The sequence below is a fragment of the Rhamphochromis longiceps genome, linkage group LG14 (genome assembly GCF_057381845.1).
Source record: "Rhamphochromis longiceps isolate RC_006_pf linkage group LG14, R_longiceps_female_GT1.1, whole genome shotgun sequence".
In the NCBI taxonomy this organism is placed as follows: domain Eukaryota; kingdom Metazoa; phylum Chordata; class Actinopteri; order Cichliformes; family Cichlidae; genus Rhamphochromis; species Rhamphochromis longiceps.
Window position 1 is genome coordinate 10921404 of NC_140570.1, and position 17741 is coordinate 10939144.

Genomic DNA, 17741 nt, shown 5'->3' on the forward strand with positions numbered 1-17741 from the left:
TCCGCCTAGGCGACGCTATCGGAGACTGAGTCATGAAAAATTGACTATGGGCGGAATTTTACTGAAGCTTTGACGCAACTTTGGACCTTTTTTTTTTTTTTAAACTTCACGCATTGGAGCCCGTTTTCCCCCCAACTTCAAAATGCGTCGACCGCTCCGAAGAACCAGCGCCCTGAACGTGGTTTTGCTGTTGTATTGGCTCTGCTGTTTGGGTGAGTAGACCGAGCCCGGGCTCGGCTGTCTTGTTTTTAAACTGGAGCCTCCATACTCACACAACCCCTGTCGCGTCTTTCAAAGTTTGGGCTGGTAGGCTGGCACTTATGTCCCATTTCCGCAATAACTCGTTAAACACAGGCTGTTTAAAATTTAGTTGACGTTTGAGTTTTCAGTGTCGTTAGCTCACCACTGTTAGTTGTACATTACACGTTTCGTTTTTAAGGCTATCACATAAATGCCCAAGGCAATGGAGGCCTTCTGGGTCTAAAGCCTACTCAACACTTCCATAGACCTAGCACGCCATATTTATTTGTAGTTTTTTTCGTTTATAGCTTTTCGTTTTAGATATAAACACTGCCAGTGAATATATAATACAAACCAGTGAATACAAAATATACTAAATGTAATCCAGTAAACACCACGAAGTTGTAGTAAACTGTACTCAGACAAGTGTTAAGTCACTGTCAACTAATTAATGATTCCCTCTTGTGGTAATAAGCCTAATAATCCACAGAGGCTTGCTAATGTAGCTGCCGTGGGGGCAGGCACACACGCTCGGCTCTTAATAATAAGCATAATAATAAGACCTTATGAAAAAAAAAAAAAATCAGACAGTTGGTATTCAGTAACACAAGACCACGGCATTTTGCCAAAGATGGCGCTGAACTGTGGGCAGACTTTCAAAAAATAAGAAAAATAAATTGTGAAAATAGTCATGACTGTCGTGGACAACATAAAACACGGAGAGGTTGGTGTAACATCAGCACGTCCACAAACGCAGTTCTGTGAAAATGCTAGGATGCTGTGTGAAATGTAGCTAAAAACAATGCAATGATTCAAATATTTCATAAACCCAAATTTAATTGTTAATAGAATTTAGAGATCATATGAAATGTTTAAACTGAGGAAATGTATTATTTTAAGAAAAACATTAGCTCATTTTGAATTTGACGGCAGCAATGTGTCCCAAAAATTGAGACCGGGGACTTCACTGTGCACCTGGACTCTTCTATTATGAAGCCATGCTGCTGTAATATCTGCAGTATGTAGTTTTGCATGGTCTTGCTAAAATATGGAAGGCCTTCCCTGCAAAAGACGTTGTCTGCATGGGGGCATGTGCAGCTCTATAACCTGTATATACCTTTCAGCAATGGTGGTGCCAATTCCATAGGCACTAATGCACCACTGTACTCTCAAAGATGCAGGACCTATAAGTGAGCAGTGATATCAAGCCAGATTGTTCCTGTTTCCTCTTTAGTCCAAAGGATGTGGTGTCATTTCCAAAAATAATTTAAAATTTAATGCTATTCTGTGGTCAGATTATTTATGTTCTGTCTCTGTTTTAAGTGGATTTGCCTTTCTGTATTGTGTTGATGCCTCTTCTTTGCATGATAGCTTTAACCTGAATTTGTGTGAGTTTGCCCCTCGCGCACAGAGATTTCTCCAAATTCTTGGAATCTTATAGTGAATGTACTGTAGATGCTAACATATTCTTCACAATTTTACCTTGAGGAACATTGTTTTTGAAATTGTTTCACAATTTAAAGATGCCGTTTATTGCAGACTAGTGAAATTCAGCCCACCAGCATAAGCTAAAGAAAAAAAATGTGGAAAGAAATCAGCCTCTCTAAGCTGGTTTTTAATACTCAATCATGCTGCTGACCTAATTGCAATAAACCTAATTGGTTGAAAAAGTTCCCCAGCTGTTTCTTTTTAGTGCCTCTTACATTTCCAGGTGTTTGTTTTCCCCATCCTGACTTCTTTGAGACGTGTTGCTACCATCAAATTCAAAATGAGCTTATGTATTTTATGAAAGAGTAAAATGCCTCAGTTTCAAAACACGTTTTGTGTGTTATATTGTCAAAAAATATGTTTATTTGAGTTTACGTTTTACAGAGCATCCAAATTTTGTGGAATCAAGGTTGTACTAATATGGGGAGTTTTTCCTTGCAGGGTTACATAAAAACATGCTTACACAGTGTGTTCTCATCCTCGCTCTTCTACTCAAGTAAATGTCCAAAAACGAGTGTCAACATGCCCAACGATGAGCTGCCGGTGTTCCTGTCCCAGCACTGATTACGATATTATCAGCATTTATTATCTTCAAGTTCAAGAGTGGTTTGGCTTTTTGATTTCCACTGTTTTGAAGAGATTGCTTTGTTCAAGTCACCCCAAGGTCTTTGTCGATGAATCGGGCTGATTGGATGAGATCTCTTCTGCTCATGTGTTTAATATAAACTTTGGCCTTATCATGTCCCTTGGGATGCTTGGTGAAAGCAGTGGTGTTGTTCTAATAAGATTGGTTATATCAGAGGATCGCTCTGTTTTGCTTTTGGTAAATTCTTAAAGAAAATACATGTTGAGGCTTTTTCTGGAAATGAAGGGCTCTTTCATTTTTGCCCTCCAAAAGCAGTGTGTTAATGTCAGAGATAGCTGAAGGGAAAATGCAGCCGGTTTCACATAAATACTTTGTCTTGAAGGGGACAATGTTGCACCACGATGATGCTTTTATTCACTTTAGCTCGAGTCAAAGTTGGTCAGGCTGTTTTATCAGTCTACCAGTTATAGCTTCAGTCAGAAATCTATCACATAGCCAGAATTCTCATGAGCCCCAGAGGAGGTGACTGTGGCATGCACCACAGCAATGCTGACATTTCATCTTGAGACTGAAAATACCTTTACAGTTACTGCATAAAACAACAAAACAAAAAAATGGCTCCAGATGCACAGAGTCTCTCAAGGATCATTCCTGGTCATGTTGGCGATCCTCTACATTTTCTGTATTGCTATCAGCAGCAGTTTTATGCATTTATTGAAATAACCATGTCTGGATGGATTGGCCACGAGAAGCTTGGTGTCTGTGGTTCAGAACAAATCATTTTGGCAAAGCTGTCGGCTAGATTGCTGTGAAATTTGCCACAGATCCCTAAGGTCCTATTAGGGTAAATGGAACTGATTTTTTTTTTATTTATTTTTTTTATGTAGTGTCACATCGCGCCAAACTTTGCACTTTATTTTTACTGCTAAGTAGCAATCAACATGTTAAACAAAGATATTGAACAGGGTGAAATTTCAAACCTTGCTGCACAGTCTGTCCACTGTGTTTTGAATCCAGTCTTCATGGTGTGTGTGCAAGCACTAGCAAGAGAAGCCGTTTGTTTGTTTGTTTGTTTGTTTTGTTTTGTTTATAGGTGTAGTTGAGCGGTTTGTTGTGGACAGTGCTGATGTTGAGTCCCTTGGTATTATCACTGAAGAAATGACAATGAAAAGCCATCTAGAGCGAGACAGAGCTGAAGGCCTCTGAGAGATACAAATGTAAAACAAGGTCTGTCCAATTCAGCAAGAGAGTCGGATGAGTAACTTGCATTAGCGTCAGTGCGTTCTGTGTCTATCCGGAGGACGTTGTTACCTTGGTGTGAGCATATTTGCACACTCTATTTTGCAGTGGGTAAAACGTCACTCACATTGTGTTCTCCTTCCTGCTTTACACACAAATATACATAAATCTGTACATGATAGTGCCATTTTTTTTCTTTCTTTTTTTTTCTGGCTGGCTTTCATCTCTGACCAGCGGATCTCTCTTCTTCTTTTTTTTCTACTATAATATTTCACCTCCAGCTCCTTCCCCAGTCTCCTCCATCACAGTGACTACACCACCAGAGGTCCATGCATCTAAAGGAGATACTGTCACATTGTCCTGTTCATTTACTTCCACAAGTAGGCCAACTAGTAGGATGACAGTTGACTGGTCTTACCGGCCGCAGAGCGGAGGTCCACCAATGATGGTGAGTATACTTTTATCCAAATTAACTTCAAGGCTGTGTTGCAGCCAGTGTTGCAAAATAATGTGTGTGCTTTATTTGCAGCCATAACTGCCGTGAAATGTTAAAGTCTGTAATGTTCAGTCAGCTCTTTCAGAAACATGCATTTTTTCTAAAACACCTGTAATTGACTCATTTTGGGAGTTTTACACATTAAAAGATAATTGGACAAGAGAACAAATAAACACTGTAGTGCACCGGCTGAATGTAGATGTCAGTTGAAAGTATTACTCTGTAAAAGATCATAGAGAGATCAAAGCTGTGCTTCCAGTAATGACATTATTTACTGAACTAACTAATGATGACTTATTATCACACATGAAAATTAGAAGACCACGACTATAATTTGGTAACAGATAAACAGGATTATGGGGTTGTTGATTTTTTATTTTTTGTTTCCTTCGCAGGATAATTACTGTTCTCAGTAGCCGATTTTTCTATGTCAACGGTTCATAGATTCATTTATTGGTGGCTGTCTGTCTATACATTTTTTTTTTTTTTTTTTAAATATGGAGTGCTGGTAAGACTTTTTTTCAATTCAATTTAATTCATACAGCGCCAAAACAGCAGTCACCTCAAGGCGCTTCATATTGTAAGGTAGACCCTACAATAATACATACAGAGAGAAACCCAACAATCATATGCACTTTGGCGACAATGGGAAGGAAAAACTCCCTTTTATCAGGAAGAAACCTCTGGCAGAACCAGGCTCATGCTGTGGAAGAGAGCCAGAGATTAAGACAAAATCTCTGACACTGACTGTAGAAATGTAATGCATTTTGTGAAGTCTTTGTAATTAGATTTCATTGAACTGAAATAAAAAGTGTAGCTGAACTAAACATGACTCAGCCTGGCAGGGAAGGAGCTATGGATTATTAAGGTGGGGCAAAACAAGACAAAACAAGAAAATCCTTGTGAAACATGTCAGATACGTTGCTTCACAATCACTGTAGGCTGAAGTTATAGTTGGAAGATAAAATATAGACTCCAGACAGTATTTATATATCTAAGGTCCTCCTGACCTGCACTTCATGTCTTCTTTCTTGCTTTCAAGGGGCCAGAGTTTCTTGTCATAAAGTCTTTCAGAGATTTTCTTTTCTCACTGGTTGTTTTTTCACTTATTCTCAGTACAGTCCTTCATAAGCAACATAACACTGACCTAGGAATCATTCAAGCATTGAAAAGGCACCTAACTCATGGGATGAACCAGTGCTATGTCTACACGTAACAGACATCTTGGCAAAGAGCCCATTTTAAATTTGATCTTTAGGCCCTCTGTTGCAAAACACATCATTTGTACACATTTCTTCAGCTGAAAATCTGAAAAACACCCCCAAAAAACAGTTTAACAGACATAAAATATTTTTGAACTTGCAGGGCCTCACACAGAAATTGTTCATAAGACAGGCTTGTGACACGCATTGCCACTTTGTGCAAACACAGCTTGTTTGAATATGTGATTGCTTTATTTGCATTCATGGCCAGCTCGACTTCGCTTGATTTCTGAACGTACCTGTACACCTGCTGTGATAGCGGCAACACCCTCAAGCAAATTCAGTTTAATTACAATTTTGTTTATGCCAAATTCATCTGATTTATGAGCCTCGGTGTGAAGAGAAAAAGAAAAGTCCACGTTTTACCCATTCATGTTCCAGTCCATCTTTTGTGGCTTCCTCGGTAAAACCCCAGAAAGTGAGCTACCTTAATAGACCCCTCCTCATGCGATGGAATTGTGGTCTTGTTCGAAGTGCGTTGAAATGTATCCATCCTAACCCATAACTGCATTCAGTCCTCTAAGTGTGGCTTGAGTTTCACTGACCAATCCACTGGAAACACACCACATCATTTAAGCATTTCCATTTGTACTTTAAGATAGCCATCCACTGTGGTTCTGTGTAATTGCATTTGGACTGTGAGAATCCATAGTGTGGTAGCTGCAACCCTCTATGCAACCATTTCCTATAGGAGCACTTGAAGTAAAGTAGAGGCTAATGCTTTGTGGCTCTGCAGATATGGAGTTCTGCTGGTTCACTCTCATTAAGATGTAGTTGTGTGGAGGGAGAGATGCATGTTATATTAGCGTTGGGGTGTCAGTCTGCAGTAATTGCTTGATAAAGCCATACAGCTGTTTGGGGGGGGGGGGAGGAGGAGCCAGCTGCTTCCTAACAAAAAAAAGGAGCCCACTTTTCCTGCAGTTCATCAGAACTAACTCAACCTAAATAAAAAGAGGCAGGTTCCTGATGCGACCAGTACATACAAATAACAATTAGAAACTTCCAGACTTGCTTCTAAGCCTTCATTTACTTCCCATCCAATTTCATTTGCAGTTTTGGCTGCTTTATTGGCCTGTGTGTCCCTGCTCGTATATCATGCTGGGAGAGGCCATGAATAAGCATGTGAAAACCTCTATCAGAAAATATAATTTTGCTGCCAAAGCTTTAGTGTCAATCTGAATTGCTGCAGTGCTTCAGTGGCTTACATAATTACCTCCAGTCCTGATGAGAATTAATTTTGTAGATTGGCGAAGAGAGGCTGAATGTTCAATCAAATATCAGTGGAAGCTGATGGTAATTGAAGGATTTGGCTATTGGGTTTTGCTGAATAATGTTACATTAAAATCTATTATTATGATCTAAAAGTTGCTGCTAAGCTTCTCAAGTCAGGGGAAGCATTTGTTTAAATGTAGGTGGTCTCAGTTGAAAACAGTCTTCCATCCTTAGTCATGCTGCAGCATCTCTCATGAATTCAAAAGTACCTTTGGGTCTAATGTTTGTTTTCAGCCTGAGCAGAGTCTAGTAGTAGTAACTGATTTCAAGCTTTTCTCATGTAGGCTGAGCTCTGCCAACTTTTAAATGATCAACCAAGAGTGAGCAACACTGATATGACCATCTTTATCTTTGCCCGCCTCTACAGCACGAGGCTGTAAAAGCATAAAACCTTATCAATCCTAGTAATTATCCAGGTGATTCTGTGGTTTTGCTTTTTTCCTGCCTCAGTTTATTGTGAACATCATATGCAGTTATCCTTGTTGACAGTGTTCACAGAGATTTGCACATTTCAGGCAGTAAATGTATAAACTTCAAACAAGGCAAACGTTTTTACCTAATCTTGATTTTTTTCAAAGTAAATATTGTTCTGAGTTTGTGAAGCCAGTTTGAATACATTATAAATAATATAAAACTTTATTGTGTTTGTTCAGTTTTATTTTCATGTACTTTTCAGGAAAGGGAGGGATTATATTTAGGGTTTGTAGCACTTTGTGAATGGTTCATGTTTATCAGATTTCCTGAGCACAAAGAATCACTGCATTAGTGGCTTAGATTATCTCTGCTATCAGTTCTACTTGAGCGTACTACTTGTCATTATGTGTATTAGCTCAAATACTTGTCTGGTTAAGTTGTAGGAAATTACATGTATGTTTAGCGGTCTCTGGGCATGGATTCATCTGTATTTATATTGGAAATTGTTCGGAAAATGTTCTGTGTCTAAATTGCCATATGTCAGAAGCGTAGTATGAGTTGCGAGGACAGCTCAGGCATCGGCCACGTGAAATCAGTCGCAAAGAGCACTAAAAACTTTGTTTATTAGCAGGTTGTTGGAGCCATCTGTAGTTTGCATGAAAGATGCTAACCTCTCTCCAAGCACCTGGCTTTTTCTCTCCAGGCAGTGAAAAGTGCAGTGCAAACCGAAATGGAGAACATTTGCTTTACTGCTACAACAAACAGATTTCAAAGGTCTGCGTTTCCTGTTTGCACCACACTTTTCAGTTTCACTACCATTTGGTGAGTAGTTTGTGTTTGTCGGCATTTCATGTGCAAACTATGGGTGACTGTCAGCTAACAGAGCACACACTCAACAATTTGTAGGTATTTTGCGCATGCGACACCAACAACTTTGCACGTGTTTTCAGTGGGTTGTGACATAACTGCAAACAGTTTCTTAGTGGGTTGACGGCAGCTCTGTCAACAACTCTTTCACTTTTTTGATGTTCAGATCAACACTAGTTAAGATTTTGCTTTTTAAAACTTACTGTAACATTGTAAGTTGTTGTGATCTTGTTTAATATCATCTGTGTTTGAGGAGGCGTGCACGCAGTAATACTGAGAGTAAAAAAAGGTGGAAACTGGTGCGATTATAAATAACAACAGTGTTTAGGTCAAATCTGGTATTGCTGTGGAAATAGATAATTATGTTTTTATCTTAATAAAGGAGATTCTTATTAAATCCTGTGTTTCATGTTGGTGGAGTTTTATTCACATTATTCAAACAGGAGCAGAAAACCATGACAATACAAATACATACTTTCAGACTGTATTCTTTACCCTTTTCTTGTTTGTATTTTATTTGTTTACTTTCATTTTCTTTTCCTCCATGTCTGTGCGTATTGTTGTGTCATAAACTTAATAAAGCACACATTCTGCACTCTTAGTTTACTCTGTGCAAAACATGTTCTGTCGTGTTTACACATTTTTATCCCCCTCTTTTCCACCCACATGCACAGCACACTCATTCTCCGGATGTCATGTTGTAGAGAGGTCTGGGTCAGCTTGATGTGGGAGTGATAAAAGGGATGGAGTTTGTTGTTGAAAACAGACTGATGTGGTAAATGTTAAACACAGACGTAGATTCATTTTTTAAGACTCCTGCAGAATTGTGCACTAGCGTGAATGTCCTTTGGGAGTTGCTGGATTTTATTCGTATTTCTCAGACGGAACAAGGAGCCCTCTTCCCTCTGTCAACAATGTTGCCCAAGGAAAGGATGTCCAACCGCCATCTGTTTCTCCAGACAAGTTAGATTTGCAAATGATGAGTAGTATTATGTGCTCTCTGAACAGGAAAATGATCATTAATTTACACAGTTTTAGGCGTTAGTCTCCTAGTGTGACACAGCAGGTTGAAATATGCACAATGCATAGCCACATTTCACTGCACAGCCTTCCTGCACACTCAAATATCATTTTCAGCTTGCTCAGGCTATTTAACCACTCCTCTGTCTTTCATATAAAGATGTAAGATGTCTTTTTCTCCTTTCAGTTTCTCCACTTCTCCTCACGGGCGTACCCGCCAACAGAGGGTCAGTTCGGCGGTCGAATCCGGTGGCAAGGCACCCCGGCACGTGGAGATGCTTCCATCTCTTTAATCAATGCCACACTGAATGACAATGGGACCTTTACATGCACAGTCAGAAACCCACCTGATGTCCACGGGTCCACGACTTCACACACTGTACTTATTGTCACACCAAGGGGTAAGATGCTAACCTAACAAGTCAAATCCTTGTCTTGCATTCAGACTCTTTCTGTGTTTGTCCTGACTTCAACTCAGGTGTCTGGTTTTGGTGCCTCTCATTATCAGTTGTACAGTGTGTGCATGCAGACACTGGGCTGACTTAGGAAAGGCTTAAAATTCCAATGCCAGCCTCACAGTTTAATGGATGGCAGACTAATCCAAACATCCATGTTGTGTTTGTGTAAGCCTGTCATGATTTAAGCATTTGGTCTCACATGTATTAACCTGCGTCAGCTATGAGTGTACGGTAGATGATTAGAGAATGACTGGAGTGTAGCTCATCACATTTTGAATTGCTTATAAAAACCTAGAAGGGAAGATTGAACCCACTCTTGTCTGTGCAGTTTGTAACTCTGGTACGTAAAATGAACATGTGAAATGTTGACTGTATTTTTCCGGGAACGGCTTCCACCCAACCAGGAAGTTGCTATTCTCTGCCAGGGAAGAGTCTGGCATGTAGCCCCACTGTAATGGCCCATTGTTGTTTTTTTCTCTTTCTGTACAGCTTAGCAATGAACTTTTTGTCAGGGAGCTTTGGCGATATGCTGGTTGGTGGATTTGTTACCTATGGGTAAAGACAGGCAAGCTGTTCTAATCAGCTGCTGGATTCAGCTGCATATTTACTGTAAAGACGTGAGCCATGTGTCTTTTCATCTCTTCTCTGCAAGAATATTACAAACTGTTTCACGTTTTCCGTGCTATCATCAACTGTATAGTGGCACTCATAGAGCTGCTGTATATACTATGTATACAGTTTACAGTCTGTGTGACAGTGTGTGTGTGTATATGTGGTGACTGCCAAGTGCAGATTTGTATGAAGTCCTGTAGATGTGTGATCATAAACATCATGTAACTGTGCCCCTGATGACCAAACACTCTTCTCCTCCTCCTCAGTGCCCAGCATTCGCTTCTCAGATGTTGCAGTCCTCCTTTTTTTCATCCTCCTTCCCTCTGCTGTCATAACCCTCATTCTTATTGGACGGATGATGTGTCCCAAGAAAGAGCGTAACCAATCAAAGGCCCACAGATCACCCATAGAGGTCACAGAGGGGTGAGTAGATGCATTCTGCCAATCACTGGTGAGGCTCTCCAGGGGATAATGATGGTCACAGCAGGTGATAAATAGGATTGATGGTTATAGACATGCTTTTTCAAATGGATTTAATAAACGTTAAACAGGAATCTAAGTTTTTAAAATGGGTGTTTGCTTCTGAAGAGTGGCTATCAATCACTCTTTAACTGACTTCTCGCTGGTATGTCATGTGATTAGAAGTCACATAGGGTTTCAGCCAGTACTGGCTTGTTTTTCACTGGTTCACACTAGGGCTGAACGATTATGGAAAATAATCTAATTGCGATTTTTTGCCCCAATATTGCGATTGCGATGCGATTATTTTTTAAGGTATTTGTCTTCTGTATTATTAAACAAAGACAAGCAATACATCATATAGTATGGCCAATACTATATTACATTAATTTTAAACTGTTCTTTCCTGGAAGACAGACCTCTGTTATGATGACATGAGGTGATGCATGAATTGATGACTGACATTTTTATTTAACTTCTTCAATCACAACAGTATATTTGAACATACACAATAGTTTATTTTTAGCTTACAAACATCTGAGCATAAAGTGCTGACAAGGAACCCTGGTGTAAACATTAAAATGAAAGTCAGTACAATGTGCAGATTGCAGAAATATACATAAACAAAATCAGTGGCTTTACCACACTCAGTTTTTCGACATCTGTGAACTACTAGACAGTCATTCAATTAAAAAATAATATTAAATAAATAAAACTAATAAATAAAAAATACACACATCTTACTGATCTCTGCAGTCAGTAACATTACACATAAAGTGCAAACATAATAGCAATTGTATAAACACACACACAAACACGCCTTTAAAGTTTAAAGGCGTGAAATTGGACGGTCTAGTTCTGATTAGCGTCACCGCTGTCTCGGTGGAGTTTAATAAACTCGGCCGTCTGCTTCTTGCTATCTAAAATATAACCAGACACTGGTGTAAATTCTCGACTGTCTCATACTTCTGTTTAATAAGTTTTCTGTTTGACGTTTAGTCAGCTGTGTGAAAACCAAGGAGGAACCCACCCGGGGGATTAATAAAGTTTTATTTTATCTAATCTAATAACTTTAATCTCAGCCAAACCGATTTACTCACGAACAAACAAAACACTGAAAAAAGCCCAACAATAACATTTTTAGGTTGTCTAAGTGACTTATATATTACGTTTAACCCGAGCAGCGAAACTCCGCGGTGATCTGAAAATGATGTGCCGGGAGTTGTGCCGTTCTCGGCCGCATCAGTAACCCTCGAGCTCCCGGCTAGCTGTCGAGCTGGTGGGTAGCAGACGCCTCTGAAAACGTCGAAGCACTTTTGCAAATATGGGATATCTTGATAAACCGAGCAGATATTTGATGTTTACACAACTACTTTCTCGCCTGAAAATATGTTAAAAGTTTATTTTGTGACCCAGAAAGATTAGTATGAGTAATTTTAAAACTTAGTAGCGGCCGCCATTGCTGGAAACTGGAGTTTGGCTGGGCCGCGCTATGAATTCTGGGATATGGTAGTAATTTGGACAGCCTTCGGCGCGTCGCTGTGACGTAATCGGTCTACAAATGCGGCCTCAGGAGGATGCAGCCCATGAATTGTATAATATAATCGCAGTATAATCGCAGCCTTTGCGGTTAGAAAATTGCACTTGATCATGTCGCGATATTATCGCAAATGCGATATATCGTTCAGCCCTAGTTCACACAGGAAGAAGCTTTTAAAACAAGTACTGGCTTGCAGCTGTGGTTCACATTAATCTTAGGTGCTCTACGAACATTATATACTTATATATAAGCAGCTTGCCACTGTTACCATTATCTTTTTGAAAAATTGTTTCATCTTTGTCTTTTGACTTTCTCCTGTTTTTATACTGTTAACTACACTCAAATACACCTTTACAGTAAAAAACAAGAGAATAACAAAAATTGGCTATTTAACACTGAATAGAAAACTTGTAAAAAGGCCAAAATATTTTAATTAGAATATATCTATCAGTGATCTTTGTATTTGCTGAAAATCTGATGTTGTTACCTTTGGGTGAACTAGCCTGTCTTCCTTGTTTTTGGTCTTTATGCTTTGCCAAGCTAACTGAGCGCTTGCGTCATCTTAATGCTTAACTGACATAATTAAATGGGATTCATTTTAATAGGGAATTATAATTTCAAACATTTATTTTGTATTTATTGAGGAATAATTGTCTGAGTGCTAACGTCTGTTTGTGGTGTAAATCCAGTGTTTCCCACAGTTTCATATTTCATTTGTACCAGTATATAAACATATTTATACAAATGTATGCATCAGAAATGTGCACACGCTGCTGTCTGTCTGGAAATATACTTTAAAATAATATAGTGTGTAAGGTGCTCCTGTGCAAAGATTTTAATGGACAGCTACTTTGTGGAGCTGAATAACAGGGTTTTAAAATCAGTTTGCCTCTCCCTCCCTCCCTCCCTCCCTCTGATGAACGTCCATGATGGTAGTCCTTGCTCTCCTCTGAGCTCACACTACAAAACATGAAACAATTCTCCTGTAGCTTAGAAGGAAACGTTGAAACCAGAGTGGCCCTAGTTTGCAGCGGATCTCCACAGCAAAATAAATACTACAGCTGGAGTCAATGCGACTGTGGCATGAGAAACTCTCTAACGAGACATCAGTGACGTATCGATGACTGCCACAATGGTGACCTAGCGAGTGAGCCAGCGGGAAGGTAATAGTCCACTATTAGATTTATGGCAGATGGCATTGTTCTTTCAGATGAAGAGGAAAAAGCTAAACTGGGTCTTCAAATAGTTTAACAGCTGATAATATATCCTAAATTGCTGCCCAATTATAGACTGAATGTGGCAAACATGGACATAAGTGGAAACAACAAATGGAGAGCCTCAGTTGAAAAGTACGTGTTTTATTGTGGGCTTGAAAGGTGATTTGTACGTACTGTATCTAAACAGCACAGGCAGGTTTTTACTTTGCAAACATGTGATTATGTCGTTCTTAACTATCTTTGCTGTCCGTTCTGCATTCATCAGGGATGAATATGGCATCCCAGGATACACACACAAAGAAGATAGGGCCAAATGCCGTGACCTATATGTGATGGTAAGAGTACAGAATTTCTACAAAGCCATAAATAACTTACTGAGACATGTCTGCGAGATACATTTCACATGATTCATTTTACACGACCTCGGTGTCTGACAACAGGACTTTGGGATTTGTAAATTATTGATTAATTTTTTCCTGTGTAGCTGTTCTGTGTCTTTGTGTGTACCTGTCCATAAGTATTTCTTCCTTTTCTTTTCCAGGACTCAGACGAAGAGTATTACTTAAAAGACTTTAAAAAGAGGCCTCCTGAAGCCGAAGGCTATGCTGACTCCCACTGCTAGAGAACCCCGGTGGTCAGGAGATGTAACTGCAGCCTGGTGCTTTATAGGAAATCAATGCAGGATTTCTATCTTCTATGTCACAGTCCACCACTCAGCCACTCCACCACTTGGTGATGAGGTTTGTTTTGGTGACCTCTTTGGTAAATACTCCATATATTTAACACTATGCAAATAATTAGATTTTCTTTTGTATTCCCAAGCTCATGCACCCCCCCCCCCCCCCCCCCCCCCCCAAAAAAAAAAAAAGAAGCTAGAATTTATAGGCTGTTTTGACTGTTTTCACACGATGGAGCTGGGGATGAAGAGAAATCTAAAGTCTGTGGTGTGAATATGGTATTTACTTTTTATTCTGTGTGCACAAAGCACCATGGCTGGTACTGTTTGGCAAACTGTCCTTGTGTATGCAATGCATGCAAACACAAATATTCTTTTCTTTTGTTTTTTTTGTTTTTGTTAGTTTTTTGGAGATGCATACATTTTTTTTTTCTAATTTATTGCCTCCATCAGAGTGGCTGTGTGATATCTGTCAGTGTCTCTGTTTTACTCTTGTGGAACATTTCTGTCATATCATTAATATTTGTAAAAAAATAAATAAAAACTAAACATTAACTGAGATCACTCATGGTATTTATAGTCAGTACTCTGTTTCACTTCCAGCAATAACTGTATGCATTTGCTTTTGGATAGTTGTTTGGAGGGAAGTCCTGTGTTTGACTGCAGATGTGGTTATGTAATGTAATATAACGGTTTTGGATGCACACCGTGCTTTTGCATCTCTTTTTCACAAATAAATTGAGCTGATTCTTTTGGCTTTGTAAGAATGCTTTAAAAAATGATTGTACTTTAATATAAAGAAATTGTTTATTCTTATTTTTTTTTATTAAAGTGATGGATCTGTATTTAACTTCTATTGAGACAGTTTGATGTTGAAGTTCATGGCGCACTGCCACCATTTTCTCCCTTATTCTCCTTGTTTGCTCTGTTGCACTATTCATGAATGGATCTCTTCAACTATTCATGAACGTTCTTGAATATTCCTTTAAAAACTCTGAGGACACGCTGGAGTCTTGGAACTACTTGTAAATTTGTGGTTGCGTCTGTCTCATCTACACAGTCGTGGGCCTTGAGAGACATGAAAAGATCCAATAAACAGTCTCCAGCAAAACGCACTGAAAGCGACAAGTCCTCAATCTGTCTCATTTCTATTTCTCAGCCTGCTCATTCATGTCCTCTAGGTTTTAATAATTCACAAACTGCTGTGGTGAAACAGTTATTCCTCCATCTGAACTGCCATGGCAACAGCTTACTCGTGTCAAGCAGGGAAAAAATATATTTAAAAAAACTGATTGAAGAAAGGAAACCGTTGGACTGTTGCCCGGACTCAAATTTCTGGATAAACCTTGTTTAGGAGACGCTTCAGATGTTCTGTTTTCCATGCTAAGAGGATATAGTATCACTCCTGTCTCATAATATCACTTACCTGCAGAGATTTACTGCTCCAAATATTGAGCCACATAACATCCATCTTTCTAAATGCTCAATTATGCAAAACATTTTGCAGAACATCTGTTTTTATCAACCTAAAGTCTGTCTTTGGGTTTAGTAGCGATTATGACTTTCCCCTAGTGGAAGTGCTGCAGATTTACCTTATTTACCTAAATTTATTTGTGCTGTCGGATATTGTTACCGGCTGGAAATCGGAGAAAGTGTTGAAAGAAACTCCTCTAAAGCAGCATCTCGTGGAAAGTAGACCCAACAATGATCAATAAACCATCTGCTCCCCCACTGGGAAAACTCACTACCACTGAGTGTTAGTGATTGCCACATGGTCTTTATAGCCCGTAAGTGTTATGTTTGGACCTAAAATCAGACACACATGGTTATCGTTTGCGTTGTATTATTCGACCTGTTGCAAAAGCAATAAGTGCTCTTCAATAATGCAGATATCCCACGTGTAAACAGAGCAAGCAGTGAGCTTAGGGTGGAAAATTGGCACAGTGACACTGAAAGTCCTGGTCAGCTGGGGACTTTCCTGTGTGGTTGTTCTCCCTGTGCTTTTACATCAAAGACATACTTGCTGGTGCAACTGGTGAGTGTAAACTGGTTGTGAGTGTATTTCCGTCTCAGTAATAGACCTGGAAGAATCTGGAACCACTGGGTCCAAAACCATTAAACTGGTGGACAAGTTCAAATGGCTGTTTCATTGCCTCTCCGGACACACTGTGTCCACATGGTGTCGCATTCAGAAACAGATCATTCATCCCAGATCACTCCACACAGCTATCTGCACTCTGCCTGCCCATCAATAGGACATTCAGAGAGTGCAGAATCGAGTTTTTGTGTCTGCAGGTGTAAACTAGCACAGTCTGCCTGCTGATGATTAATGATTAGCCTTAGTCTGTATTTTCATTGAAGTGAATTAGATTTATGTAGACAGGGCAAGATTTCAAATACAATACTTAATACACAAATTACCCTGGACATTTGTTTTTTCCATGGGGGGGGGAAGATGACCAGCTATGTCAGCAACAGTGGTAATGTTTCAGGCTAGCATTGAAGTTGCCTTCAATGCTAGCATAAACATGTAATTTGACATGAGCAGAAAATGTTGGAGCACTGCAATTTCTGGCCACAACACCACCTCCACCACTTAATTTAGACAATATTATTGTCCAAAGGCTTCATATATAAAATACTTTTCAAGATATATTTTTTTGAAAATGGTCCATCAACCCACTTTTGCACCGTTTTTTTGCACATTGAAATTTGAGGCGATGTTTGAACATAAATATCTCAAAAACTATTGAAGTAAAAAGACATAAGACTTTTCACTGCTCTTTCCTGAATCATTAACATGATTCAGGATATTTAATTTGGAACAGATACATTAAAAATGTCTGAGTGTTCAGTTCAAATGAAAAAAAAAGTCCCATACTTGAGCACATGCTAATAAAATACATCAGATTGTGTGTTGTTACATTTCACAATAATGCAAAAATAGAACACGAATAATTACTGACAAAAATAAAGAGAGTGATACTTTCATCAACTTTCATGCTGGATTGAGCAAAAATGAAAAAAACAAAAATCAGCACATAGTCTAATCCAGACAGAACAAAACTCTGGAGTTTCCAGATGTGGACTTTTCATATTTTAACCATATCTGACATTTTTTAATATATCTGTCCCATATTTTAGAATCTGATTCATTTTGATAGCATGAAAGACCAGTAGAAGAAAAAAGGCTTTTATCTTTAACAGTTTTTGAAATATTCATGTTCAAATATTGCCTCAGATTTTGATATATGAAAAGTGGGGCTTGAATGTGGGTCAACGGACCGTTTTTCAAAACAATACATATTGAAAAGTATTTGAAATATGAAACAAAATCCCAAAATTTCACAACAGTCATTACATTTGATTGATCCTTGCATTTTTATCAAACATTCTTATGCAAATTGGAAGTGGTCGAGCAGAAAACATTCAAAAACTCCCCGCTCCCTCCACCCGTAACCTTCTGTTTTTGCTTTTAGCATTGTGCTCTCTTAAAACAACTTTAAACATAAAATTACTGTCTATATAGTACTGCAGTGCATATGTATTTACACTTTCTTAAACATATGAAAGAAAGTAAAGAAGAGAAATATCACTACACAAGCACACATCCCACCCGTGCATATCCATCTTTGCATCACTGCTTTTTCTTAGTATTTACTTTTATTCGATCTTACTTTCACTGAATCTCAGTTGTGGTTTCTTTCCAATCATGCTTAAAATTTACTCAACAGTGAGTCATTTTATTACTTGTGATGCTGTGTCTGCTTCCACTTATTCCACAAGATTTGTTCCCCCTTTTTTCTCCAATGTTAGTTTTTTCGGAATAGTGACACACACAATGCGTCACCTAGCAGGCGAAAGCATCAGACCAGTCACCTTGCATGGTAATAAT

The 17741-nt window shown here is 38.9% G+C and overlaps 1 protein-coding gene across 1 annotated transcript; it reads left to right on the forward strand.

Annotated features, from left to right (window-relative positions):
• Positions 1–14601, forward strand: mpzl3 (myelin protein zero-like 3). Its single transcript, XM_085379560.1, has 6 exons — positions 1–212; positions 3835–4001; positions 9072–9285; positions 10221–10377; positions 13436–13505; positions 13712–14601. The coding sequence occupies exons 1-6, from the start codon at positions 143–145 to the stop codon at positions 13790–13792; spliced, it is 759 nt and encodes a 252-aa protein (XP_085235686.1). The 5' UTR covers positions 1–142; the 3' UTR covers positions 13793–14601.
• Positions 14602–17741: the final 3140 nt, after the last annotated feature.

Coding starts and splice junctions, on each gene's coding strand:
- mpzl3 (XM_085379560.1), top strand. CDS start 143: ATGCGTCGACCGCTCCGAAGAACCAGCGCCCTGAACGTGGTTTTGCTG. Junction 9,286..10,220: donor ACTTATTGTCACACCAAGGG/GTAAGATGCTAA, acceptor CCTCCTCCTCAG/TGCCCAGCATTCGCTTCTCA. Junction 13,506..13,711: donor GCCGTGACCTATATGTGATG/GTAAGAGTACAG, acceptor TTTCTTTTCCAG/GACTCAGACGAAGAGTATTA.